The sequence below is a fragment of the Bacillus rossius genome, chromosome 17 (assembly GCF_032445375.1).
Source record: "Bacillus rossius redtenbacheri isolate Brsri chromosome 17, Brsri_v3, whole genome shotgun sequence".
Lineage (NCBI taxonomy): Eukaryota > Metazoa > Arthropoda > Insecta > Phasmatodea > Bacillidae > Bacillus > Bacillus rossius.
The window spans coordinates 18,827,593-18,854,377 of NC_086344.1; the positions used below are offsets into that span (position 1 = coordinate 18,827,593).

The 26,785-nt window shown below is 38.5% G+C and overlaps 1 protein-coding gene across 4 annotated transcripts in view; it reads left to right on the forward strand.

Moving 5' to 3' along the window:
- Positions 1-26,785, forward strand: part of LOC134540681 (probable multidrug resistance-associated protein lethal(2)03659) — a 152,613-nt gene that overhangs the window by 93,374 nt on the left and 32,454 nt on the right. For all 4 annotated transcript variants that reach the window (XM_063383556.1, XM_063383559.1, XM_063383557.1 and 1 more), the window contains exons 14-19: positions 5,626-5,834; positions 7,434-7,738; positions 13,956-14,035; positions 22,047-22,197; positions 22,774-22,880; positions 25,167-25,290. In XM_063383556.1, the coding sequence (XP_063239626.1) occupies positions 5,626-5,834; positions 7,434-7,738; positions 13,956-14,035; positions 22,047-22,197; positions 22,774-22,880; positions 25,167-25,290 (976 nt within the window). The remainder of the gene's footprint in view (positions 1-5,625; positions 5,835-7,433; positions 7,739-13,955; positions 14,036-22,046; positions 22,198-22,773; positions 22,881-25,166; positions 25,291-26,785) is intronic.

Below are 26,785 nucleotides of genomic sequence, written 5' to 3' on the forward strand. Positions count from 1 at the left end.
TATGTATGCATGTTTCAGTACTAAGTACAAAAACTTGAGGTACCTGTAAGTACATAGCACTGGGATTCTACTGTAATGTCTTTATATGATTTGCTTGTTATTACTAATAATGTAATAACATATGCAAATCATATAAAGACATTAATTAGAAAAAAGATTTCCATTAAGATTAATTTACGTGGTGATGAAAAAAACTCACGTTAATGAAAATACGGTAAAATCATAATTTGAACAAACATGGCAGATAAAGTAAACAAAATTCAACCGTGATTACAGTAGGCCTAGGTATCAAAACAAAATCATGCAATATTTGAAAAATTACCTGATTCATTTGCTTTCAAACAGTAGTGTAGGTACTATATTCGTAAAACATACATTCCAGAACTGTTAGTACACTATTTAGTATTTACCGTATACACATAAACAAAGAACGTACCTACTTTTATTCGCGCACAGCCAAACAAAAACATTGTCGTCTGCTTTATTTAAAATTTACATACTCTGACTGGCATATAAAATCCTCATAATATACAGCCAATTAGACAAAAAGGTCAACAAGTCACTTGGCAGCAACCATTTGTTATGTTTTGTTTTGACCATGTCCCTTGCCTGGTTTACAGCTTGCTGAGCTAGCCATGTGTGACAGTGGTGCAAGATGACGGCCGTTCCGCAGTAGTCACGTGTTTTTTCATCAGTACCATGCACATGATAAATATATTATCATAGACTGCGACATTACGACTGTAAAGGAAATAATCTGTGCGCTGAAAGATCTGGATTGATTCTTAAAATTTACGAGTGACATGGGGCTGTGTTGTGTGGTCTAGGGCGGATGTTGACTATATTAAATAGTAATATTTATATATACATCAAAAGGTACAAAAATGATTTATGTAATAGAATTTATTACTGAAGAGCAAATTTTGGGGCACTTTTTTTCTTTGTTAATTAAAAAATTTCGCTTAACTTTCGTTAAGAATATATTTATCTCATAGAAAAATTCATTTTCGTTTCACTTTCGCGAAACTTGATAAATTTTCTTTCACTTTCATTTCGTGTGGATAAAGTCACTTTCGCACATCCCTAATAAATTCAAACACTAGCACTTATGTTGTCAAAAAAGACTACCTTATTTTTTCTTTGTCTCTACGGACTGTGTCAAAGAAGTGACTGATCTGCCACCAGCTACCATTCGCTGTAAATGTTTATTATTATTATTATTATTATTATTATTATTATTATTATTATTATTATTATTATTAGTATATACTTGGTGTCTTGTTACTCAATGTCAAGCTGAGAACATTTGATAGGCTAGTAAATCACCATTCTGAATCAAAAAGTCAAAAATAAAAAAGGTTGTAGAGTACAAGTTATAGGTACTTTTTCAAAAGTTTTTAAATCCACACCCTGCACAAAATTATTTGATTCTGTGACTATACATGTTTGCTACTCATCCATAAATAACCCTACTGTTGATAACAATTAAAAATAAAATCAAACATGCTACTTATACTTTTAAGGGAAAAAAATATAATTTGGAATACTTAAATGGCAAAAAATTTTAATAAGTTTATTTGAATTGTCATAATGTAAAAAAAAAAAAACACCACTGTGCTAACTTAGCAAGTTATTTGAAAAGATTTCAAATTAAAGCAAACAACTTTCTAAGTTAGCTAAGTACAGTAGAATCCCGCCGATGCGACCCCCCTCTGATGCGTCCATTCCGTTTATACGACCGTTTTTTGAGAAACCGTGAAAAATTTGAGCAGAGAAAGTCGAAAATTTGAGTAAAATCGGTTGAAAAACAAGTCTGTTACACTTTGTTGGGCGCTGTGTGTTCACGTTTATCTTGGCGAGCGCTGTACTGTAAGCAGGCAGACAAAAGATGGCTAAAAATACATAGATACCACCCCTCTAGACTGTCCATGCTTGCCAATACCGGTAAACTGCGCGCATCACCTGATAGCATCTACGCGCGCATCTATTGCCGTCCCGGTCCCGTTTGACGATTGTGACTCGTTTTTCAATTTACACGGACTCGTGGATTCGTGAAAATGAGTATAAAGCGAGCCAGTTTGTCGCTAATGAAAAATTATGAGATTATCCAGCAAGTGGATAAGAAGACAATTTCCAAGACGAAGATAGCACAGAAATATGGCATTCCGAAGTCTACTCTCTTCACGATTCTTAAAAAGAGAGAAGAAATTATAAATGCAGTACAGAAGGAAGGCAGCAATTTAAAATTGAAAAATTTGAGGGGCGCAACGTATTAGGTGCTTCAAGTGTGCGTGAGAGATAAGATAAAGAAGGTGAAGAGGGCGAGACCTGCCAGCCAATATATTTGTGGGAGGCGGAGACAGAGATAAAAGAGAGCGAGCCCTGCAGTAAGCGGAAGTGGTCAAGGTCGACATTTACAGTCACACTCTCGCTAGCTAACGCGATGCTGCTGGTCGCCAGCCTCACACATACACACACGCACACACACACACGCGCGCCGCCGCCAGACAGTGGCGACTGGCGAGTAGATGCGTGCGCAGCAAGCAGTTCCGCTCTCCTTCCCCTCACTTTTCCGTCTACACACGGTTTTTTTTTTGTTTGTTTGTTTGTTTGTTTTATAAACGCTGTGAAGGGACGTGGAAAAGATAATTGCTTGAGCTGTCAAAATAAACATCGCTGACGGCAAGGACGGGAGCGCATCCTGTCGGTCTGTCGCTGTGATTATCTACTCCAAAAACATGTCACAGCATTTCAGGATAGCATTGTTCTTATATCTTTCGTTTATAGCCGAATGTTTTCTACCTGATCCACACAAGTTCCTTCACCACTTTTTGAACGAAAATAACAACCAGCCGGCTAGCATAGCCGAATTCGCGTGACGCAAATTCACTTTATAATTGGGTGGGGGGGGGGGGGGGGGGTAAAATTGGCTTGAATTCTCTATTGCGACCATTCCGTTTATAAGTCAGTTTTTCCGGAAACCGTCGCGTCAGCGGGATTCTACTGTAATTTTTATACATGAGTAGTCAAAGTTACCCGTTTGAAAATTGTTGCCATTTAAGTTATGCAAAGAATTTCTTTCCTATAAAATTCAGGATGTTTGATTTTATTTTGAATTGTAATTGTTATCAATAGTAAGGTTATTTATGATTATATAGCAAAAATTGTTAGTCTTATAACATTGTATAAGATAAGAATTTAAAAAAACTTTTGAAACATGCATACAACTCGAAAACTGACATTTTTTTTTAATTTTGATTTTTTGATCAACTCTTCTCTGCTTGGCCTTGAGTTATGAGACAGCCTGTATGTAGAGTATTGTTAACATTTTAACACTTAACTCTACTTGACATTTACCTAAGCCTTTTAAATATATTTACTATGGATGAATTTTTTATAAAAGTATGTGCCGGAAATTAGGCATTTCGTCACCTTTTTTAAATTTTTTCTATAATTTTAAAATTTTTTGGGGTTTCTTATTTTTTTAATTTATCTGGTTGTTAATGGGGGTGATTTACTTTTGTTAGGCCGGTGTACGCCACGGATTTAAACTTTGTGCCAGTAGACCGAAGCCCCTTCCCAGGGGCCCAATCTGATATTTTGCTGTCTAATGTGGACATGGTCAGCCCGGTTGAAATTTCTCTCGCCTGCAGTCACGTCCCGAGTTTGTAATTTTAATTCCCTGCATGACCAAAACTGCATAGAGCAGCTTCTGGGCTGCAAGCGGCTACTTCTCAGAGAGCTGCTGAGAGTAGTAAGTCTTGACACGCACACGTATCCCATGGACGGTTGTTCCCAGCTTCGTTGCGCCTTTTGTTTCCCCCACCCTTCCCCCGTAGTTCTGAGAAATCCAGGAGCAGTGACCTGACATGAACTTAGCCAAGAGACCTAAAGAGACCTCCGCGAAACCTAGCGGCAGAAAAAAGCAACTTCGCCCATGGTGGCCAGCGAGCTGAGACTACGCTCGTGACACCTGGCGGCGAGTCAGTTCACCGCCTCCGTTAGTTCCCCTTTACACCGCCAGAGCGCAGCGCTGCTACGCCTTATGGCCCTATGCTTCTTCCTCCCGACCAGTTGAAGTCGATTGTTCGTTGCCTTCATTTCGGTCCGGTAGAGAGCGCGCATGTCGTGTTCTTGTCACGCCCGCCTCGGACTCCTTCGGAAATTTTCGGCTTAGAACCGAACCTTCCCCCCTCCTCCTTAGGGCTTTAGCGCTTGTTTTAATTAAAAGCCTCGTCCGCCCTCGTGGACTCAGTCCTCTGATCGCGGGTGCTGACCACGTCTTCTCGACGTCCTCTGCGCTAGGAGGTTTTTCGCGGGAATTGCGAATTCGGGTGCAGAAGAGATGTAGTCAGTTGCTCTAAGGGATGTGATCCCATTTGTTCAGTAGTCGGTCAGTAGTAGTAATTAGTTCAAGTCATGTCTCTAATTTTTAAGTTGTAGTATTTTTTTATTTTTATTTTTTTCTAAATTTTTGGCTTCGTTCGCGCATCCGCGTCTTCTCGGTCCGCGGCATCCTGATGTCGGCGCGAGACACCTAGTGAGCTCCGAACTCTACACCCTGTTTGGTGAGTAATCCGGCCTTCTCCCCCACATTCCCGTTTGTTGGCCTTTTGCGCCGACAGTGTAGGACTGTCTGGAAGCAAGTCTAATTCGTTTTGAATTTGATTTAGTTTCAGACAGGGTCGAAGTGCTGGAGAGACAAATTGCTCCCAGCTCGTGGTCTTGCACCTCCACTGCGGGTCACGTTAGAAGAGATGTTTCCGCGACCCGACGTTATCTTTTGAAGACCCGGGTGGTAATGTAAAATCATCACCCCCCCCCCCCACTTTCTAGCTACGAACTACATTAATCGAATGAATAGCCTACCATCGAACAGTGCTTTCCTCAAGAATATGTAGAATCAATAAAACTAATCATCTATGTAATAATTGGACAAATCAAATTTTGGTGTGATACTCATAAATTTTATGTAATTGTGTGTTGTTAAAGTTAAGTATGTGTTGTTATACTAATATAGGGCCGGCCCGTTCTCGAAAAACTTAAGTATATAATTAATATATTAATTGGGAAACTTATAAATGCCAAATCAAATGAAAACAGAATTCATTATTTACATTTTTAAATAAAACAGGGAACCTATAGACCAAACTACTTGTGTAGTGTTAATTTATTTATGATATACCTTCTTCCCTTAAACGATCCACCAGCTCCCCAGTTGCTTGTGTCAGGGAGTTCCAAATTGTCTTGTTCTCCACCTCGTGCCACCTCTGGTCAATAAACTTATTTTTCTTATTATTCTTACCCAGCAAGTTTCCAAGGCTCTTTTTAATTAATTTAAAATAATTTAATTTTGAGGCACGAGAGGCGTTACAAGTATATGTAGTTGAAGGAAGGATATAAATGATTTTTGTGTTATGTCAGAAAAATTAATATTTTTTCCCCATTATAATTATATTACTTCTCTATAAGAGTGCAACCCAAAATTTCTATGTACAGCCGGACAGTTTATACTAAGCATTGAGGATTTAAGTACACAGTGTGTTGATCTAGTGCCTTTTTTTTCTTGAACTGAAGGTGTCAGCCTTAAATAACGTTTTCCTCGCCCGTTCGTTTGTCCCCCAGAGCAGCACCTCGTCGCTGGGCCTGGCGTTCACGGAGAAGGAGGCACCCGAGCGGGCGCGCGAGATGCAGACACAGGGAAAGATCAGGCTGGCGACGTACGGCTCGTACCTGTTCGCCAGCCGGAGCTGCTGCCTGGTGAGCGTGGTGTTCGCGGCCAACCTGGTCGCCCAGCTGCTCACCAGCGGCTCCGACTACTGGTTCTCCTTCTGGTGAGTCCTGGGTGCTCCAAGCCAGCTCTCCTTGTCCTGATGCTTGTGTTTCTACCTCGATTTCCAGGGCGTTAAACAGGTCATCTCCGCTCTTCTTGTGTCGAACCAAACAAAGAGTTGGCTGAACCTCCACATCTCTGAGCCCGTCCATAAACGCACTGGTGGCCAGCTCCTGGCGGAACTCTGTTGGTGCTTCTGGGTAGGCGAGGATGCACAAGTGGGCTTCGAATTCTTGAAGCGTTTCTGAAGATCTCTGTTGACTCTGTTCAGGGCTGTTCTATACACCTCGCCCATGTGTCTTGTCACCATACCTAAGCTCAAGGGCCTCCGTAGTCTTTCTGGTCTGGAACTGGTATGGTCTGCAGCAGCTCTAGTGGAAATCCTAGCAGGGCCAAGACAAGTGCTTTACATTTTTTTTTCCTCGCTCCAACAATTCCCTTCAGCAGCTGCCTTGAACTGTCTTCTGTACACTGTCCACCCAGATTGACCATCGAAGGTGGGTGGCTTGAATTTGGAGTGGCCGCTGGAAGTGCCCTCCACCATAATATTCTTGGAGAAATTCTTACGGCGTTGCAGATGAGGCTTCTTCGATCATCCGTCAGCACTCCTCGGTTACAGTTTCTACACGCCATTCAGTGTCCTGTTCGAGCTGAATTATCTGTTATTCCATTGTTTGAGATGCTGCTCCAAACACTTGACTTTACCTTTGAACTGAATTCAGGTTTCGTCGATTCTCTTAATTTATCCTTGAGCAGCAACTATTTCGTTTTGCATATCTTCTTGACCCCTCGTTATTCCTTCTTGGTTCTTCGTGTCTTCAATCTCAGTCTTAATAGCAATCTTCATCTCTTGGCAGTTCATTTCATTCTTAATTTCCTCTTGGTTACTCTCAATCAAATTATTCATTTCCTCGTGATCCTTCTTCATTTCATAAATTTTATTATTCATTTTGGCCAAGAAAGCCATTATGTTTTTAAGTTCGTCGGTTGCCATATTTCGTGTCCAAATACACTACCAGACTATCACTCCGGTCCTATGAACTACATTGTAATTTCCCCTACGAGCTAACCTAAACCCCTTCTAAAAACCTAATAACTAACACTAACGTTACTACTACTACTACACTCAATAATAACTATAGTTTCTAAAGGGCTCAATTCTTGAATAATTATATGTGTAATAATGTTTTACTTTTAAATTTTTAAATTGTTGTTAAAAAAAAACTTACACTACTTCTGTTAATTAGGGTGACTTCTGACACCCCAAATTGTTACAATTTATGTGGAGAGAACTACTGGGCTCGTAAAGGATAGCCCAATTACGTTTTATTTCAGTTTTTTTTTAATTACTGATATTTACATTACTAATAAAAAATTGTACTTAAAAAAGTCAGATTAACAAACTCAGTATAGTAACCCACAAAATCTGTGTTCAAAATTACCATTATTTTTTTATTTTATTTTTATTATATGAAATGTTACTGATATTGAAGTGAGTCTTAAAATAGATGGAGTGTCTTAGATTCGAGTAAATTCTATATCATAAAATCTTACCCCCGTATAAAGACTTAATTTCCTTCTTTTTGTTTTGTTTGTAAAGGGCAGACATCGAGAGCAAGAGGGCACTACGGTCGCAGCCGGTCGCAGGCAACGTCACGAACGCGACCAAGACGGGCGGCACCGCCAACTCGACGTTCAGCGACGCGCCCGCTGATGACTCGCTGCTGAGCCGCGACCTGTGCGTGTACATATTCACGGCGCTCACGTTCGTCACCATCGGGTTCATCCTGCTGAAGATATTCCTGTTCATGCACTTGTGCATGCTGTCGTCGGTGCACCTCCACAACAACATGTTCACCAAGATCATCCACCTGCCCATGAAGTTCTTCAACGTCAACCCTTCAGGTAACTGCTTCTGCTTGGAGTGTGTTCGTTCATCTAGAGCAGCAGTTCCCATTCTTTTTGAAGTTGGAGCACATTTATAATCCTGAAAAATATTGTCGGTGTATACCACTTACAGATTTCTGAGAAATATGTTATAATTAGGGACAATGTTATATGGTGAATTGCAATAAAACCGAAATAGCACTGAAAACCATGTCAGTTCACCATATAATAAACCATAAAGCATCGAAATGAGACTAAAATCATGCAGTTAAACATAATTTTTAATTTTTAATCAAAAACCTGATTAAAATCACATAAGTGTATCTTTTAAAATAATAAATTCAATTAAAGTAACTATTTAGCAAGAAGTTTGTACTAAAATGCAGTACTAACTAGATTTAAAAATTTTTTACTTTGATCTTGCAACTGTTTTAAGTAATTTATTTTTACATTACAGCATTTTTCAGACGTACAAATACTTTCCAATATATTATTTTTATTCTTCCGAATAGTGTTGGAAATGTTTATTACAAATTTGTTATATTGTGAAAGTGCATTATGTATCAGTCAACATAAAATTGCTATATTGGAATAAGTATAATATACCGTATTTACTCGTGTATAGCGCGCCCTCGTGTATAGCGCGCACCACGATTTTTGCAACTAATTCCAAAGAAAAAAAATTGAAATTTTTTTTTTCCCCATAAATAAATTTTACTAACATTTAGTGGTACCTGATTATTTAAATTGATGTGTGGTGATGCGTCAGGAAAATACATAAACTCTGCTGTCTAAACGGAAGATAATGAAGCGCTATATCGTCACAACTGGTACGTGGAAGGAAGAAAGGAAGGGAGGGAGGCGTGCCGCGCTACGTTGCTAAGCTGGCGCGGAGAACTTGATGACTCACCGGTGAGGAATGGAGGAAGCGAAGAAGCTTGCCGGGGGGGGGGGGGGGAGGGAGGGAACTGGTGACAACATTCTCTCTTTCTCTCTCTCTCTTTTTACTACTTCTGAGCTGGCTATCTGAAAAGGGGGGAAGTCTAAAAATAAACAAGAGACCATGATGTGCGAGCTTGCGCGCGCGCGCGCGCGTGTGTGTGTGTGTGTGAAACAGAGGCCTTGTTGCTTGTGCGTATGTGTGGGGGCTGGCCAGAAACGTCACCCGGCAGTTAACGACTTCCACTCCTCCCCGCCTCCCCCCCCCCAAAAATTTTTTTTTCCGTGTATAGCGCGCATCCTTATTTTTTTCCTTTACTTGAGGGGAAAAAAGGGCGCGCTATACACGAGTATATACGGTAATTTCTAAGTGTCATATTCGTTAAATAATTTGCTATCATTACGAATAAACAAAATTAACAAGAAATAAAAACAATAATACAGAAATCTCGTGTTTTAAAAATGAAATGGACTCAAAAATAAAACCATAAAATCTTTTCTCTAGTTACAATTAACGCCTCACAGATTTATACTGATAGTAGTGATAGTCAACACAAGGCTTGTTTACAAACTACAGCGCTGTACTTAACTAAATCGCTGTTTGAGCAAAACCTGCAGTGTCTGTGAGATAACGTTTAATAATTATGTGTAAACAAAAAAGCTGTGTATCTGAAATGACATGGTATAATACAGGCTACGAAGTAGATCACTTTTTTCATTAAGTGTCACTTAATTTTTTAAAAAGTAGCTTTTGGTTACTAAGTAACATTCATCACTTTTTGCACATTACAGAATGCTGCATGCACCATATTAATGTAAAATTAATTGTTTTTTAAAGTTTGTGTAGTTAATTATCTTAAACTAATCATTCATTTGGCAACGTATGTCAAGCGGTGATTATAATCACGTATCTGGTATCTAAAAAACTTACGTCATTTCACTTGTTTCTTACCTGTGATTTTTTGTAATCAATGTCCAATTGTGGAAGTGTAAACTTGTTCTCTCATTTAATTAATAAACAGTAATGTCATTTGAATGTGAAGATACAATTTCTAGAAATTTTTTTTATAATGGTTTTAATTTTTGTATCAATAACAAATTTACAAGACATTATTTTCTAATCTGAGAGCCTACACAAGGGTATGTTCTGACATTTTATGTTTTGGATACCTTGCAAGTTTAATGTTTCTATGCATATTTTTTGTGCTGTTATCAGTTATACTTGATTAATAGAGACCTGAAAAAAAGAGATCTTTTTTTTCTCAAAAGTGGTTATTTTTTAACAAAATTCACAACATAAAGCAAGGTTATATTATTTTTGTGCACAATTATATTTGATGGCATTTAATTTTTAAAAATTAAACCATAACATAACGGAAATACTTTTTCATAATATGTAGTTTTATCTTACACATTTAAAACTAAAGCTGCATAAAAATTCTGCAGTAGAATCCCGCCGATGCGACCCCCCTCTGATGCGTCCATTCCGTTTATACGACCATTTTTTGAGAAACCGTGAAAAATTTAAGCAGAGAAATTCGAATATTTGAGTAAAATCGGCTGAAAAACAAGTCTGTTACACTTTGTTGGCCTCTATGTGTTCACGTTTATCTTGGCGGGAGCTGTACTGTAAGCAGGTAGGCATACAAAAGACGGCTAAAAATAAATACCACCCCTCTAGACTGTCCACGCGGCAGTGTCTAGCCGAGCTCGGCGCGTCCACTATCGCACGAAAAGCCGTCTCAGCTTTCATGTTATCTTACCCGCCCGCACGAAAAGCTGCTGTGGTAGCTTCTGCGAGAGCGTAAGAAACTCGTCCGGCCAGGCTGGCATGGCGGTAGCCGCGGCTTGACGTCATACGTGACATGACGCTTACCTCTCCCATCCCCTGCTAATTCTTCAAGGCTCATCCCTCCCAGAGCCACAAACCATGTAAAAATACCCCCCCCCCCCCTCCCTTTAGAAACTAACATTTCAACTCATTCCCTCCCTTATTATAATCTTCTGTGTGAGAAACTGTCAGCATCCTCCTCCCCTCTCACACCGCGTGCGACAAAAGCCAGGTTGTATAGTCCATTCTCGGTAAAATAAATATTTTTATGGGCTTTTACGACTGTCCTTCACCGTTAATAAATACTTTATAAGTTTAAGTTATTATGATACAATTTGTTTATTAGTCACACAGCAGTTTCTGCTGTTTCAGCTGTCAAAATAAACATCGCTGACGGCAAGGGCGGGAGCGCATCCTGTCGGTCTGTCGCTGTGATTATCTACTCCAAAAACATGTCACAGCATTTCAGGATAGCATTGTTCTTATATCTTTTGTTTATAGCCGAATGTTTTCTACCTGATCCACACAAGTTCCTTTGCCACGTTTTGAACGAAAATAACAACCAGCCGGCTAGCATAGCCGAACTCGCGTGACGCGAATTCATTTAGCGCGAGTATTTTATGTATTTGGATATTTTGGGGGGGGGGGGGGGTAAACATTGGCCTGAATTCTCTATTGCGACCATTCCGTTTATAAGTCCATTTTTCCGGAAACCTTGAGGGGTCGCATCAGCGGGATTCTACTGTAACTGTAATTGTTGAATTTAGTCATCAAAAGACAGCTGAGTGAAAACTTCAACATTGCTTTCTTTCAGATTCTACCTTCTGTCTGTGACAAGTTGAAGTGACTAAGTAACTGTTCACTGTCAACATTGTTTAAAGGTCTACAAACAGCATGCAGGACTGTTAGTGCAAACTGATCGTAATTTATACTCAGAGAAGTCAGCACTTTCAACCTTGCACATACAATATTTTTTGGAATTTTTTTTATATGGAGCTAATAACATTTAAGACTGGAAATATTGATAACGTTATCTGCATGGCCTATGTTAAAACCACATTTAAGCAGTTATAAAAATATAGTTTGGTCCATGCAGCATAAAAGACGTCATTGGAAAGCACTTTTATAAACAGTAGTAAAGAGTAGCTAGGAGTGGGTTGTTTTGGTGGATGAGAAAGGGGAGGGGGCAACCTTCACAGCAAGAACAGAGGTGATGAAGGGAGAAGGATCCTGTGAATCTCCATTAGTTTTGCTCATTAGCTCTTGCTTAGCTTTCTCTTTCTCTTTTTTCTTCCAGGCCTAAATAAAACATAGTGTAATCCTGTGTCATTTGTCAACAGAGACAACATTTTACAGGCAGTAAAAAAAGGGAGGGGTTTTAAAAACAGGCTTAAGTAATGCAGTTTAGAGGCAGGGCATGTGGTTTTTCATCTAAGTTCTTCCAGCCCTCTGCCTGGTAAGTGATGATACAGTTATGGTTCTCGGAGTTGGGGAGAATAAGTACAAAACACGAGCACAGTAGGAATCATAACATTTGTTTAGTTGTTTAGAAATTTGTGAAAAAAATCTTTAAAAATTAGAAAATCACATTTATAGTTCAAAACAAAAACATTTCAATTTGCATTATTTATCGAGTTTATCGCGATCACGATTGTTTCAGATCTCTGTTGATTAGTAATGATGAGAAACAAGATTTTATGGATTTATTTTCAGGCCAATTTTGTTTATAAACCGAATATTCCTGTGTTAGGGGTTTATTTTTCCAACTCTTTATTCGTAAAGTTTGTGGATTATTGAACAAATATGACTTGATTTTTTATGATATTTATTTAATGAATACAGTGTCATTCTGACTTATATATGATGCACTTTTATGATAATAATATTTTTTGTAATTAGCATTTCCATGACAACTACTAGGAATAAAAATTAATCTACAAGTATATTTATGTTAAAAATTTATCAGTGTCATAATGTAAAAATGAGTTACTAATAGTAATAACTGTTGCAAGATCAAACAAAGTTAAATTTATTTTTTTCCTATCTGTTTTAGTACATACATTTGGGTGCAAACTTAATGCTTAAAAAATTATTTCATTGAATTATACATATTAAAATATTACTTTCTGTGATTTCAGTTAATTTTTGATTTAAAATGTTGTTTAATTTAATGATTTTAGTTGCACTTGCGTGCTTTATGGATTATGGTGTATTAACTTGGATTTTGGTGCTATACAGTGTATTGACATGCTTTTCTGTGTTATTTTGGTTTTTATCACATTTCACCATATTATTTTGGTTAAGTTGGGTAAAGACAACCGCTCAAAATTTAATACTTTCCTGTAAGGTTAAAAATATTAATAAAATGTGATTTATAGATGCTGTATGGATGAAAAGCCCCACCCAGTTATCAGACGTGTCATGATAATATCACAATAAAGGACTTAGTAAATTAAATATTGTTATTTATTGTACGGAATCATTCAGTTTGGCACATGCTGTAATCTGGCACAAGCCGCTCACATTTTAATATTTTCGGGTAGATTGTTGACGGCCGTGAGAGCCAGGGTGCACCACTGTGATATCAGAGACTTGAAGAGTGATGCTCATGAGTATTTTTACGTTCTGTAGAGTAGTTTATTACAACTTGTTTTTAAAATCATTGTACTGTTTATATATTTTTTATGTTTAAAATCTTAGATCTCGGTACCTATATAGCATTTGGTTGGAATAATTTTTATGAATGGAATGAAAGTCGCATGAGATGGAAATGTGTAACCACTGTCCTGCCATCTGTGGCAGATGGTGAGAACCAAAGTGCCCAGAGCCCAAGGGAAACTTTATAGTATATCTGTTTATGAATTTTAACATGGTGGGCAGTGTTTTAATAAAACCCCTTGTCGAAAATCAGGTCCAAAGCTGTGGTTCAGTATTTTTTTGAAGTCCTTTTTATATTTATTGGAGCCGTATCGTTATATATTTTAAATTTTGGGTATGCAAATGTCAATAGTTAACGTAGCTGCTTCTGCAGCAAATTTTAGCAGCAGGTGCAGAAACTACGTGTGATTCGCGTTCAGAAATGTATTTGAAAACACAAATTGCCTATATTTATTTATCTCAGCATTATTTTAAAGAATTCTACTTTAAATTTTGTGTTCGAGTTTCATATTATAAGTGTATTTGCAACATGAGAACATATGAATTTGCTTGTTACCGAGGTTAGATGTTACACATCACTGGCGAGTACTGAAAACCTTGCTCAATATTTTTTTTATTCTCATTTAAACCAGCATAATCTGCCACTGCAGTAATCGTGAATGTGCTACACTTAAGGGCCTGGACTCAACTGCTAATGAGTAAAGTGGCAGTGTTATAACAATATGTTTGTCTAGTTCTTGGTTTTGCAATGCAGTTAAAATGACTAACCAGTTGTTGTTTTTTTTTTTTTTTTCTTTCTTTCTTCAGGTCAGATTCTGAACAGGTTCTCCAAAGACATGGGAACTATCGATGAACAAATGCCCATAGTGATGCTAGATTGCTTGACGGTAAGATTTTATTTATTTTATTTGAACCAAATATTGTATAATCAGTTTGTTTTAACAGTTTGATAAAATTATTATTTGCGATTTACACTCCTCTGTTATTGATAATGGGTTATTTGTATCCTAGATGCATGCTGACTTCTAAGACAGAGGTTCAGGGACCAGTTAAAAATGTCATTTAGTTTAGTGGATCAGAGTCTTTATTATGACCGAGAATAAAAGCTAGAAAAATACGAACAAAATCGACTTTTAAGTTTTATAAACTATACTTTACTATTCTTTCACATTGAAATTCCTCTTTCTTTTGTTTTGTTTATACATATATTGAGAAACATGGATCAGACTGTAGTGAAACATAAAAAAAAAGGTACCTTGTACATAATTTGTTTATTGTAAGAAATAGTGACTAGATCATCGACTTTGAAAGAGATATCAGGTCAGAATTTTTCAGTGCAGTTAATATTATCAAAGAAATTTAGATGCGTCCCTTCAAGCCAGTAGCTGGGCAGATGTTCTGGAAACAGTGGGACGGAGACACATCCTCACCACCGACGATGGGAAGGTGCGGTTAATCATCAGAAGCAAACAGACCGGAGAGGGCATATAACCATGTAGAAACTGGGACCCACTGCACAAAATAATGCAGTGTAATTAACATCAAAGTTTTTGATACAAAAGGTGATGCAAGGTAGTTACTTCAAACAGAAAAAGGGGGGAGGGTGCATAAAACAACATAATGTTCCACTTGCCAATTTTGAGGTTATAAACAATATCCTTAGGACATCCAAGGAGAAGCTGGAACTCTGGAGAATCCATAATCCAGTTGCGTGGCACACACTCGAGACAGAAAAGAAAGAGCTGAAAGATCACGGCAAAAATTGTATAATGTGGAGAAAATCTTGGGGAAACCCTCCCAAACGTAGATGACTACTTGCTGGTGCAGAGGTCGACACTTAAAACTCTGACCGAAAAACGAACCAGACGGAACAAGGAGCTCACGTATAGACACGATGATGGTCTGTATATTTCTCGCGCCACGACATCTTGTCGAGGAAGGGATTTAATTGTATCTGTCTGCCGTAAGGCAGAGGTAGTGCCGGAGGGCGGATCGTACAATCTAGCGGTATAAGGGCCAGCAGGGAGGGGAAGCCAGGTTTCGTAAGAAGTAGTTCGCGTAGGGATATCTTGCGGTGCTGCCGAGTACTGGTAAATTTTTGAGGGCTGGTGGGAGGGTTAGTTATGAATGCTACCTGGTGTAGGAGCAAGCCTGGCGTAATCATCAGTGCTGCGCTGTGGCAACCGGGCGGACCTGAGCGTGCTATGTGCAAAAGACGTGGTGCACTGTAGACTAAGGCGTGATGATATGGCCATACAACCGGACCCTAAGGCAGTGTGCAGCAGACGATAACAGGCATGAGCTAGCTGAAGGGAAGGCTGTGAACATGCATGTGATAGGAAATGAAGTGGGCTTAAGCCTGGTGGGGCTGCGTGGAACTAAGACAGGTTTTGGGGCCCACAGACCACTAGAGTAGGTAGAATTCCCAAACAATTCTAAAACCCACTAAAAATCTCAAAACATGAATGTAGGATCATTAAGTTGTCATTAATTTAAAGTTATATGTAATGCCTCAAAACTAATTAGTGGCACAGTGTTTAATGTGCATTTAAAATTTTGGAATTTTTTTCTCCTTAATATGCATGAACTTCATTTATGTACTAAAAATGAAAAGCAAAAGTTCCAATTGTACATAATTATTAATTTTAATTCTTATACTTACTTTCTTACTGTACCTGCTTTGGCAGAACATGCTAGTCTAGAGTGCTTTTGCTCTAAAGTTAATAGCAATAGGACTTGCAGAAGACAGTTTTTAGTTGCACATTCATTAGGAGAAAAGGTATGGTAATATATAAAATGTATTTCAGCCACTCTACTTTGCTATTACACATGTAGGCCCAACCCTTAATGTGGCTACCTGGCTGGGTTCTCCGCGTGTTTTCGAAATAACTTTTAGGACGTGAAACTCGTGGTAAAGATTCTTGAAAACACCCAAGGGCCATGAATTTGCTCCTTTACTTCCATTTCTCCGCTATCGTATGTCTTGGTTACCGCTCAAATCTAATACAGTAGAACCCCGATTTAACGAAGTGCTATGGTTACCGAAAATGTTTACTCTAAATCGATGTTTCGTTAAATCCGATTTACCGATTTTCAATGACCCCCGCACTCATAATAGCGTCCCTACGTTTCCATATCGTAGACAGGGTCGACGCTGATATCTTGTGCTGCCGTGCTATCTGAGACTTCGTCAACGCTTTTGATCTCACTCGTACGGCCCCCGGTTTGTACGTACACCTCGGTCGTACATACAGATTTTCAGAAACCGTGAAAAATGAGGCATAAAATTAAAAGTTTAAAAATATGTAAAGTGTAAGAAATACGTTAAAGTTTACTAAAATACAGTCGCAACCTGCAGCGTTTATAAAAAAAACGAGCTACATACACATTGCGTCACAGTATAAAAATTAAAAAATAATGGCCGCAAATTGATTGAAATTTACCGTCAATAGCGCGCCGTACGCGGAGAAAGGTCATTGTACTCGGTCAGCTGCTGTTACGGCGCGGCGTAGAAGCCGGCTGACTCTCTTTGTTCGCTGAGCTGCGCAGCACTTATAAAAAACGTATTCCAAAAACTAAACACCGCGCACAAAGCTCTTACTGAGAATTATAGAGCTGTAGCAAACCGTATGTATTCGGTACTGAGTAACGAAACGTTACACACGGCTGCATCTCGTTACTCGCTTTTTTCATATGTTTTACGCATGCGCGCGCATATTCGATGAATTTGCGTTACAAAGAACGATGTTTGTTTATTAAGTAAAGTATAATTTGGAAATTCGTCGTCAAAGTTTTTTACTGTTTATTAAAGGTATTGTGTGTGTAGACAAAGTTTGAGATTGGAACAGAAACAACGTAAGAAAGTATTGTTTACAAATTAGAAATATATATGTTTTTGTTTTTTTATTATCGCGTATTTTCACGTTTTTTTTGTTCTTATCTTAAAAGAGATAATATAAAAAAGCCGCTCTAATGGGATTTAATTGTTTCTTGGTTAACAAAAACTGTTAATTATCAAATATTGTTAATTGTTTATATTCTATTTATTATTATTTACGCGACGTCATACTGTACGCGTACGCAATACGACTTGATTCGTTGCTGCAACATAACATAGCATGTTATGCGGTATTTGAAGTAACGAGTAATGTAACGTGATACGATAGTAACGAGTACTAATTGTTATAGTAACGAATACATATGGGTACGCTTTTTTTCGTTACTTTTACACCTCTATAAAATAATGATAATGGCGTATTGGTGTGACGTGGTCACAAGTTTGAAAAAACCTGGAGGATGGGAAAGGAATATTTGGAAACGTGTGATTATTGAAGATAACGTGGTGAGTCAAGCCTATGATAGCAGAGGGGAAGGGGGATGCGGACAAAGAAACCCTTCATGACGTCATGTGTCGCGCAATGGCACGCACCTACGCAATTCAGTTACAGGCCCAGAGTTTTTAAGCAATTTGAACAATTTTTTTAATTTTTTCCTATTTGGACAGATGATGCAAAGGCACATATTAATACAGTACACTCCCTATTTAACGCGGTTGTCGGGGGACATAACTTTTACCCGCGTTGTTGCATAACCGCGATGTTTCGATGTGACCAAGGTCAAAAGGCATAAAACACCGCCTGTGTTCTAATAGGTCGGCAAGCACGCACAGTATAGACGGCCCGCCTTTGTGCGGACTTTGCATCCGCAGTTTTCACTAAACGCGGGTGAAAAAATAAAAATAATAAATTGTAAATATAAATATTAAATGTTGAATTTTATTTTTTATTTTTCCGCATGCCGCGCACAGTTTGTCGCACGGCCTACGAGCGCGCCACACGCCGCCATACACACGTGCGGCACACAAGCTGCTGCCAGTCTCGTGGTGTCAGCCACAGTATCTGCTTCGTCTGAGCGTCCGTAACAAAGTAAGTGCAGTGTGTGCGGTTACACACGATTTTGTGGTCAAAGTCTTCTAAATAGAAAGGCCATAGTAATACTTCAAACCGAATATGAATCGCAAAGTACCGAGTTTGATTGACAAAATAAAAATTCTAGATTTACGTACTTACAAATAGCGTGTCTTTTGCAGAAGTATGCAGCAGATACGTGAAAAACTATTCTAGCATTCGTACAATATAAAATAAAGAATCGTCTATCGTGTAAAGTGGTTAAACTTTGTTATCCATGCTTACAGTAAATTATAAATGGTCACATGTGGGATACAAAAATTGCCCCAAAATAATTTTAGCGCAATCAGTGGCGCCGTATTAAAAAGTCTGTTAAACGTTGTCTTTACTTATTCCATCAAACGCTTTGTCGAGTTGCTGAGTGTGTGTGGCTCGGATCGGCAAGTGTTATATTCCCCAGCCTCTGGTTAAAGGTCGGGAGGCCGCTACACATAAACATATCCGGGGCTTGTTTACTACCTCACGGCAAAAGTGGTACAGTATGGTTCACGTAAGTATTGGACCACTGGGAATTCCTCGGCAAAGATTAAAATTACGCTAGCTGATTAACTTTATTATTTAATGTTAAAACATTATACCAAAGTAAAAAGATGAACGTGTATAATACAACGAATAATATTACGTCTGTAGGTTCAAGTTGTAACAAAACATTTATATGTCTCCGCTTGTCAACACACGTGACCACGAGAAGTGTGCAGACGGAAATGAGTGAACTACTCAAGGTCACCAGACTTCCCCCCTTTCGGCTTAATCGCCCCTCTCATCACTGGCGCTTATATTCCACTCCTCCCGTCTACCGCTCTACCCGGGTGTCTTGGTCGCATATTCTCGGCTCGCCTCTCCCCTCCCAGCGCTTGCCGTCAACCAAACCTATCCAAAATCAATCCCCAGCCGAGTCACGCTGGATAATGTCGCTGGACGGTAGGCTTTATCGGGTCCCCTGTCCGATGCTTTATTTGTGGGTTAAAAAAAATGTTAAGAACTAATGTTTCAGAAAATAACACTGGTCTGGATTGGATCATAATTTGAAAACACTACAAGATAGAGGAATAATGTACGGAGATATCTTGTTTAGAATTTCACTGCGGACATTTTCTACGCCTAGGCTTTTTTCTGCCCGATGCTTAGTTTGTGAGTTACAACGCAAAATTATCCTAATCGGCTGTCAATCATTTATTCCATTATTATTACAGTAGAAACTCGTTAATCCGTGACGCGCTAATTCGGGAATCGGATAATCCGGGACGATTTAAAAGTGCAGAAAAAAAAGAGAAGTAAAAATTGTCAGCGCTTAAAATTAACGTCACGCGGGCCGGCGGCCGGCAAACACTGCAAGCCTTCGCATGGGCCGCCAAACTCTGCAACGCTGTTTGTACCGACCCTTTGTGTCGTCCCCCTTTCAGCTGTCACATTTGTCACTCTTTAAACTTGAGGGGGATGTCTTGACTTCTGCTTCCCGTCTCCCTTTGTTTGTTTCCACCCGCCAACGCACGGCAGGCGCCTGGCGAGTGACGTGTCTGGCTGGCATTCGGCTGGACGAAGTGGGAAGATTGAGTGGGAGGGGGGGGGGGGGGCTACCCAAAATTAATGTGTGCAAGTTCAGCACGATCTTATCTTTCTCTCTTCGGCTGTTGTAAATGACCGTGAACTAATGGCTAGGCAGTGCCGTATTTTTTTAAGCCGAGACTAATTCGAAGACGGTCTTTACCGTGAACGGATTATCCGGGTTTATTACTTTTTTTTTTACAGGATTTTAATTAGCCGGGCATCGGCGGGTCCCAATTAACACGAATAATGAGAGTTTACTATTTTTTATCCATCTGCTGCCATGGCGCAGTAAGCCTCGGTAGATGTTACGTCATATGACCTTGGCCTTAACCCAGCTGCACGCCGGTATCTGAGAAGCTTGACAAGACCTTCCGGGCTTTAATCGCTAGTCCGTGAAATTCAGTAATCCGTGATTATCTCGGTCCCGACCATCACGAATTAACGAGGTTCTACTGTGTTATTATTATTATTATTAATTTCTGATTGGGGGACATGGTTTGACCCGCGATATACCCGATTCCGCGATCTATCGGGGCGCGGTATACCGGGAGTTTACTGTATATAGTACCTCCATTCTATTACTGACACCACAGAGTGTTTTTTTTTAATAAGATTCCATTACTATTTACTTTCATTTTTTGGAAATCTATATTATTATTTTAATAAATTGGTGTTTTTTGATGGTTCCTGAAAACCTTTACGTTAAATCGCTGTTTTCGTTAAATCCGTGTTCGCAAAATCGGGGTTCTACTGTAGTTGTTCTACGCACGACTAGACGACTACGTATCAGTTCAAAGCCACTAAGCTAACACCACGCTAGAAGCACCAGTAGCGTTCTGCCTCACTTACACAGGTACAGCTGTGACTATACGGGCTCCTTGAAGCGGATGTGCACAGGAATTGGAGCCTACAAGCAAGCAGACTGTTGACTGGCAACTGAGGACGACACTGGCTCACGCACCACACACCTCCTGGCCTCTACGTGCCAGCCAGCTCGGCTCCAGGACCCGTGCCTGAGTTTTCCATTTTCGTTTCACTCGTTTGTCTAGTTAGTGTCCTTAAAAAAAATTGAAAATATTTGTGAAAATAAATATTACGATTTCACTAGCATGTAAATTAAAGTACTGGACAATACCTATTTCAGTTCATAATTTTGTATTAGAACAACTTTAAAATATTTTATTGCCACGTATAATCACACTATTACACCGGGATTTCATTGTTAAGCATTTATGAAACTGACTCATATGAAACTGACTCCAGGATAATTTATCATGAAAAAATATGAAAATTTCTTAATATGAAAGAGCAAAACCGTTGTCGAAACTTAGTTCCAAGTTTGCATGAAATTTTGGTTTGAAAGAGTTAATTTTGCAAATTTTCCAGGGGAGGGCCTCCATAAAAGTAAATAGCCCCGGGCCCCATAGAGTCTTGGGCAGGTACTGCTTCCAGGCACTGACTGGCATGCAGTCTTTGCGTCTGTAACGCAGCTCTGATACCGGTGACCCTATAATTTTGTGGAGTGATATCAAAGATTAAGGCTCCGTTCATATCCTATGTACCAAATATTTTATACTAAGAAACGATAATGAAGAGAGACGATTTAGTCTGTTTTTGCTTTCCACGTTACAAACTCAACCTTTTACTGAAGCTACCTTAAGAAAATTTAATTGTTTTTGAATACTATTTTTTTCTGACACCATTAATAAATCTTGAAAGGGTTTTGTATGCAAGTGGCTGGTTAACACCCAGAGCTCTGCTCTGCTCTGTTAAGGGCTTGCCACATTCACACAGTCGTGTCTGTCTGATGTGTTTTGGCTGATGACGCAGATCCGGATATGGCATTTGATTGGTTCATGTGACCTGTGACGTCAGGTTCTGATGGTACATTCACGTGGAGCAGATCTGTCTGACCAGAGCCGGTGGACATGAACTTCCGAGGTCAGACAGGTCAGGTCAGACGGCACCATCAGCATCCGTCATCATGAACAATATTTTTTCAACGAGAAGCGTGTTAAGAACAAACAAAATGTTGTCACTAGAAAATAATTATTCCCAAACATGTTTATATCATTTCGTCTTGGACAACATTTTGTCGAGTTTGTTTTCCGTTAATTACTTTGAAACGAAAAATGAAGTACCCAAAAATGTGGATAAAATTATCAATGTATGCTGTGGCGAATAAAACAGGTTTGACACAAATTTATTTTGAACTCTTAGTTAAATTAACATTTATACATGTGTACATTTCCATTATCTCTATTTTGTACAACGCTCTCAAGTAAAGCAGAAGCAATCTGCCGCGCAGGCAAGCGCACGTGGCACCTGGCTTCAGAGAGTGTATCGGACGGATGAGACGCGACTGTGGCGGCGGTGTGCGTAGATCAGCTTCGCGATCGTCGGGATCGTGGCGCTGGTGGCCTGGGTGAACTACTGGATCCTGGTGCCCACGGCCCTCATCGTCGTCGTCTTCTACCTGCTGAGGATCGTGTACGTGCGCACGTCCCGCAGCGTCAAGAGGCTCGAAGGAATCAGTACGTGCCGCCCCTCCGTGTCATTCATAAGGACTATAGCTTATGGTTTTATTTTGAAGGCAGTTACGTTTTTAAAGAAAGGATATTTTGGTGTTTGTTTTTATTTTTTATGAATTAATTTTGTTTATAAAGATAGTGTGTTTTTCAACAAATATTAGATTTATATATTTCTAAATGCAAATTTCACCCTCCAGGCGACTACCACTACCATATGGCACCACGTTATTTGCTTTCTGAACAGCATGCTTTTAGTACTACAGTCATAAAACACAATTTCTTTTTTTATCTGACTGAAGTTTGGTGTTTCAGGAAACCATGTATATCACTCTACTGACAAAAGTAGCACAAGAAAGAGCCTAGTTAATATGGACTAAATTTTATAATTTAAATAATTTTCAAGTTTTATTTACTTGAATTGTGATTTCCAATCCATAAAGTCGCTGTAAATATTGGTATGTACCACAAATTTTTAAACGGTCTGTATATCTGTTCATTACAGAGCTAGAGCACAATTCATTCAATGGCGTTGCTGCAACAGTATTTGACTGTGTTGATTGAATCCCGGGTGGTTTGCAGCCCGGAGTCCCGTGTTCTCTCACCTGAACGCTTCCATCCAGGGACTCACGACCATCCGGGCGTTCAAGGCCGAGAAAATGTTGCAGGACGAGTTCGACAGACACCAGGTACTGTCTCCCGTCCATCGCACCTCAGTGACTTCAGTTTTTTATCACATTTTGTTGTGTGTGAGCATTTGTTTTTTTTTCGCTTAGCAAACATTACCGCCTACGTAACTGAAATTTTTAACCAAATCAAATTTTTGTCCCCAACGCATTATAGCGGACTTTACCATCACCGATACATTTTTTACAGCAATAATCCTGGAGACGGCAACATTGTCGCACAAAAATAGAAATGCCTAAATACATAAAGCAAACTTCCTAACTGCAGTAGGCTCCATTCTGAGGTAATAGGAGGAGTTCAGTTTGGTTACCCTTGCTTTACAGAAAAAAATAGTATTCAAAATGTTGTTTTAAAATAAAAATACACTCTATGTACTTGAAAATAAGCTGTTTTTGACCCTCCTGTAAAGTGACTGAAATGTTAATTAGGCGGTATTGTTCGCTAAGCGACGATTTGTATCTGCCTCCAGCAACAATGCTCTAAGAGTGTTAATCACTTCAGGGAACTCTTTGATTAAATAAAATTATTTATATTATAAACATGTAAATATTATTTTTCTATTTAAAAAATAAATTTTTACTGTGTTTTTTTTTTCTTCACAGAACTTAAATTTCTGTTTTTTTGGTCTCTTTAGAGGTATCTTTGGATTTGAGGTACTATTTTAAAAATCATATTTATGATTGGGATTCAACCCATCACTGCTTTTTTTTATATAAGCATTAACCCTTTATGTATGAAAGTGACCTTGATGGTTCATTAGGTAATCAAGCACATGGACATAGATCTAAATATCAGATATTCATTATCAGATAGGGTCATTGCCAATAACTATATATTTTTTTTCCTAAGAGATCAGCTTAAAAATATATGCAGAGAAAATTCAAAGAAAGGAGTGTATAATTTTGTATGAGATGGCACTTGATTAAATTACATGTAATTTAGTATATACCTTAACTCTGCACTTCGAAAACATTTCTTTGATAGCTTCTGTAGGGATGAATAATGCAGTACTTGTCAACTACACAAGTGCTAGCTAGTGTTTCAATTTCTGAATTTACCTTTCTCAAATATTTCTCCTTGGATATAAATTTTTGGTACTAAATATTTTATGGTATTTGAAGATTTGATTGGCCCTTCTGTACGTATTTTTTTTATCCATCTCTTGAAAAATTTAATGGTCAAGTTTCTATGAAGTATGTATGTGTAGAGCCAAGTTCTTATGGTGTTTTTTTAAAAAAAAGCTAGTTTTGTAGTAGTGGATTTAGTCTTGCTCGTAATTCAAATTCACATGTAATAGTTAGTATAAATCAAGCACAATTACAATGATCCATGTCTTCAAAAAATTTTGGTAAGACAATTAAAATATTTACATTTACTGATGACAGTAAGTTAAGCAAAAAAATTGCAAATAAATGATGCAATAATTAAAAATAACTTCAGGAAATGATAAAAGCCTATAATTATTATACTTATACATTTATTTGTCATGTTTCTCTGTAGGCCTTTACCCATGTCTGTTTGGTATCAGCTATAGGCTGCTCTTATTTACTTAGATAGAAAATAATTTCTTTATACTTCGTACATACAATTTTAGGTTTTTAAATAAAAACCAAACTACAGATTTATGAAATGAGTTCTATATCTTAATAATTTAAATTAAAATTAGATAATTGAGGTTAATTTTGCTGCATTTTGTTGTTAGAGACTTCTATTTCGGTATTTTGGGGTGTATTAACTTCCATTTCTGTGGTTGGCGAAGTATTGACTTAATTTCGCTGTTATTTCAGTTTTATTGCTATTCACCACGTAATTGTGCCTCTATGTATGTGCCACGGTGGTTGAAGTTGTCAGATAGCTCGAGCCAGGTTCGATTTACTGAGGAGTGGAGCCTGGGTATGTGTTTTGCAAGTGCAAATCTTGCTGTGGCAGATAATGTTGGCGGGGAACCCCCTCCCTATAACTTTTCAAAACTCACAATTAAAAATAAAACACATAAAAGGTAAACCTAACCATAATTGTAAATGTGATATGTGTATAAGGTTTGCTATGAGTTTTATTAACAACAGACTTGTGATTTTCATGAACCGAAGCATTAAAAAAAAAATTCTGGAAACTAAACTAAAGGATTTTTCCCCTTCTGCCTTTCCCTCTTGATGGTCTTGGGTATTCTCAGGGTGCTCCATTTTTCCCCCTCCCCTTCCACTCTCTTCGTTGCTGCTCATATTTTTACCTTTCATCCACGGAGACGAGACGTTGAACTCTAATCTGTCTCGTCACTCGTGTTGCAGGATCTTCACTCGACTGCGTTTTACTTGTTCATTGCTTCAAACAGAGGCTTCGGTCTGTGGCTGGACATAGTGTGCCTTTTCTACATCGCCTGCGTCACGTTCAGCTTCCTGGTGTTCGGTCAAGGTGAGACTCTCTTTCTGATAGAGCCACTCAGTTGTGTTGTCGTTTGGTTTTAAAATTAGAATAAAGGTAATTTACGTGTAAAATTTTAGTTTACCCTAATTATTAATACAGAATCATCTATTCAAAACTTAATATTGGATCACACATTGTAAATATTTTAATTTTTTAGGTGTACTAACGTTCAGAAGAATGAAAAAAGATTTACATTTTTATTTTTCCTCTACAGTGATGTGTAAATAATTTTTTTTTTTCACAATATATTTTTCAACTACTATTACATTCTTGTGTTTTAGTAACGTATAAAATAATTAAGAAAAAAAACTCAATTTTTATTAAATTACAAATATTTTAATTTGTTATGAAAATTAAAATAAAACTGAATAATTTGGCAACTACCATTTTGATTTCTTAAATTTGTTAGCTTGGTGTTTAATAGTGTGACACTCCCAAAGGATCGCCACGCTGGGTTCGATGTTGTTTTGTTGTTGCGTGGTGTTTCCGCCTCGCGCAGGAGTCACGAGCACTGTCTGTGTGCGTCCTGCGCACGCTTGTGTCCTACGTGGCACCTCTAGCTGGGCGTTGTGCGGTCTTGCGGAGTTTTCGCGAAGCATGAACTGCATTATGTGTCATCGGGCGAGATCGGCGGTCTTCGCAGACGCTCGGCAATCGCGAAGGGAGTTTTCATTTTGTAACTTTGTTAGTTGTGACCAGGTCGGAGTGTGTGGTGTCTGTGGTTGTTCGTTCGTAGGGAGACACGAATAAATTGAGGAGATAACAAGCAATGTGGTTCTCGTGGGAAAAAAATTGTGTAAAATTGCAATATACAGTAGAACCCGTTTATAGTGAACCCGCCTATAATGAATTCCCGTTTATTGTGAATTTCCGTCTCGGTCCCGGCAAAATGATGTGAGGTTATGTATTAATTTATTGGATATAGCGTACAACTTTTGTCAATGTTGATACGTTTTCCCGTGTACCACGAACAAATTTTGTCGACATAATGCACATTTATCTCAAATATTTTCATTTAATTAAAAGTTTTTTTCACAAAACGTCTATTCTGGATCACATTGAAGTTTTTCTCCGCAATACGCTACTCGATTGTCCACTGTTCATATTATAAACAAGTCGTATTCGAGTGGCCTCGGTAGGCTACGTGTAGCCAAAGATGGTGATCAGTTTGGTGAAAATAAAAAAGTAGTTTTCCCTTCATAGTTAAAGAATGGGCGAACGCGTGTACATTTAATATGTTATCAAAATTAAACATAAAATACCGCCACACAAATACGTATGTACATTATAGCAGCAAATTCAATATTTTTACGTCTCATTTTTATCGTTCACGTTTCAGACATTTTGATCGAGTAAGGTTCGTAAGACTACCACTAGATAGAACTCTGTGGACTAAATTTTTCCATAGAAAGTGAGAAAATTTTGTTCCAGCTTTAGCAACTGCAATACTAAATGATACGTAGTGATCTTTGATGCGCCAAAC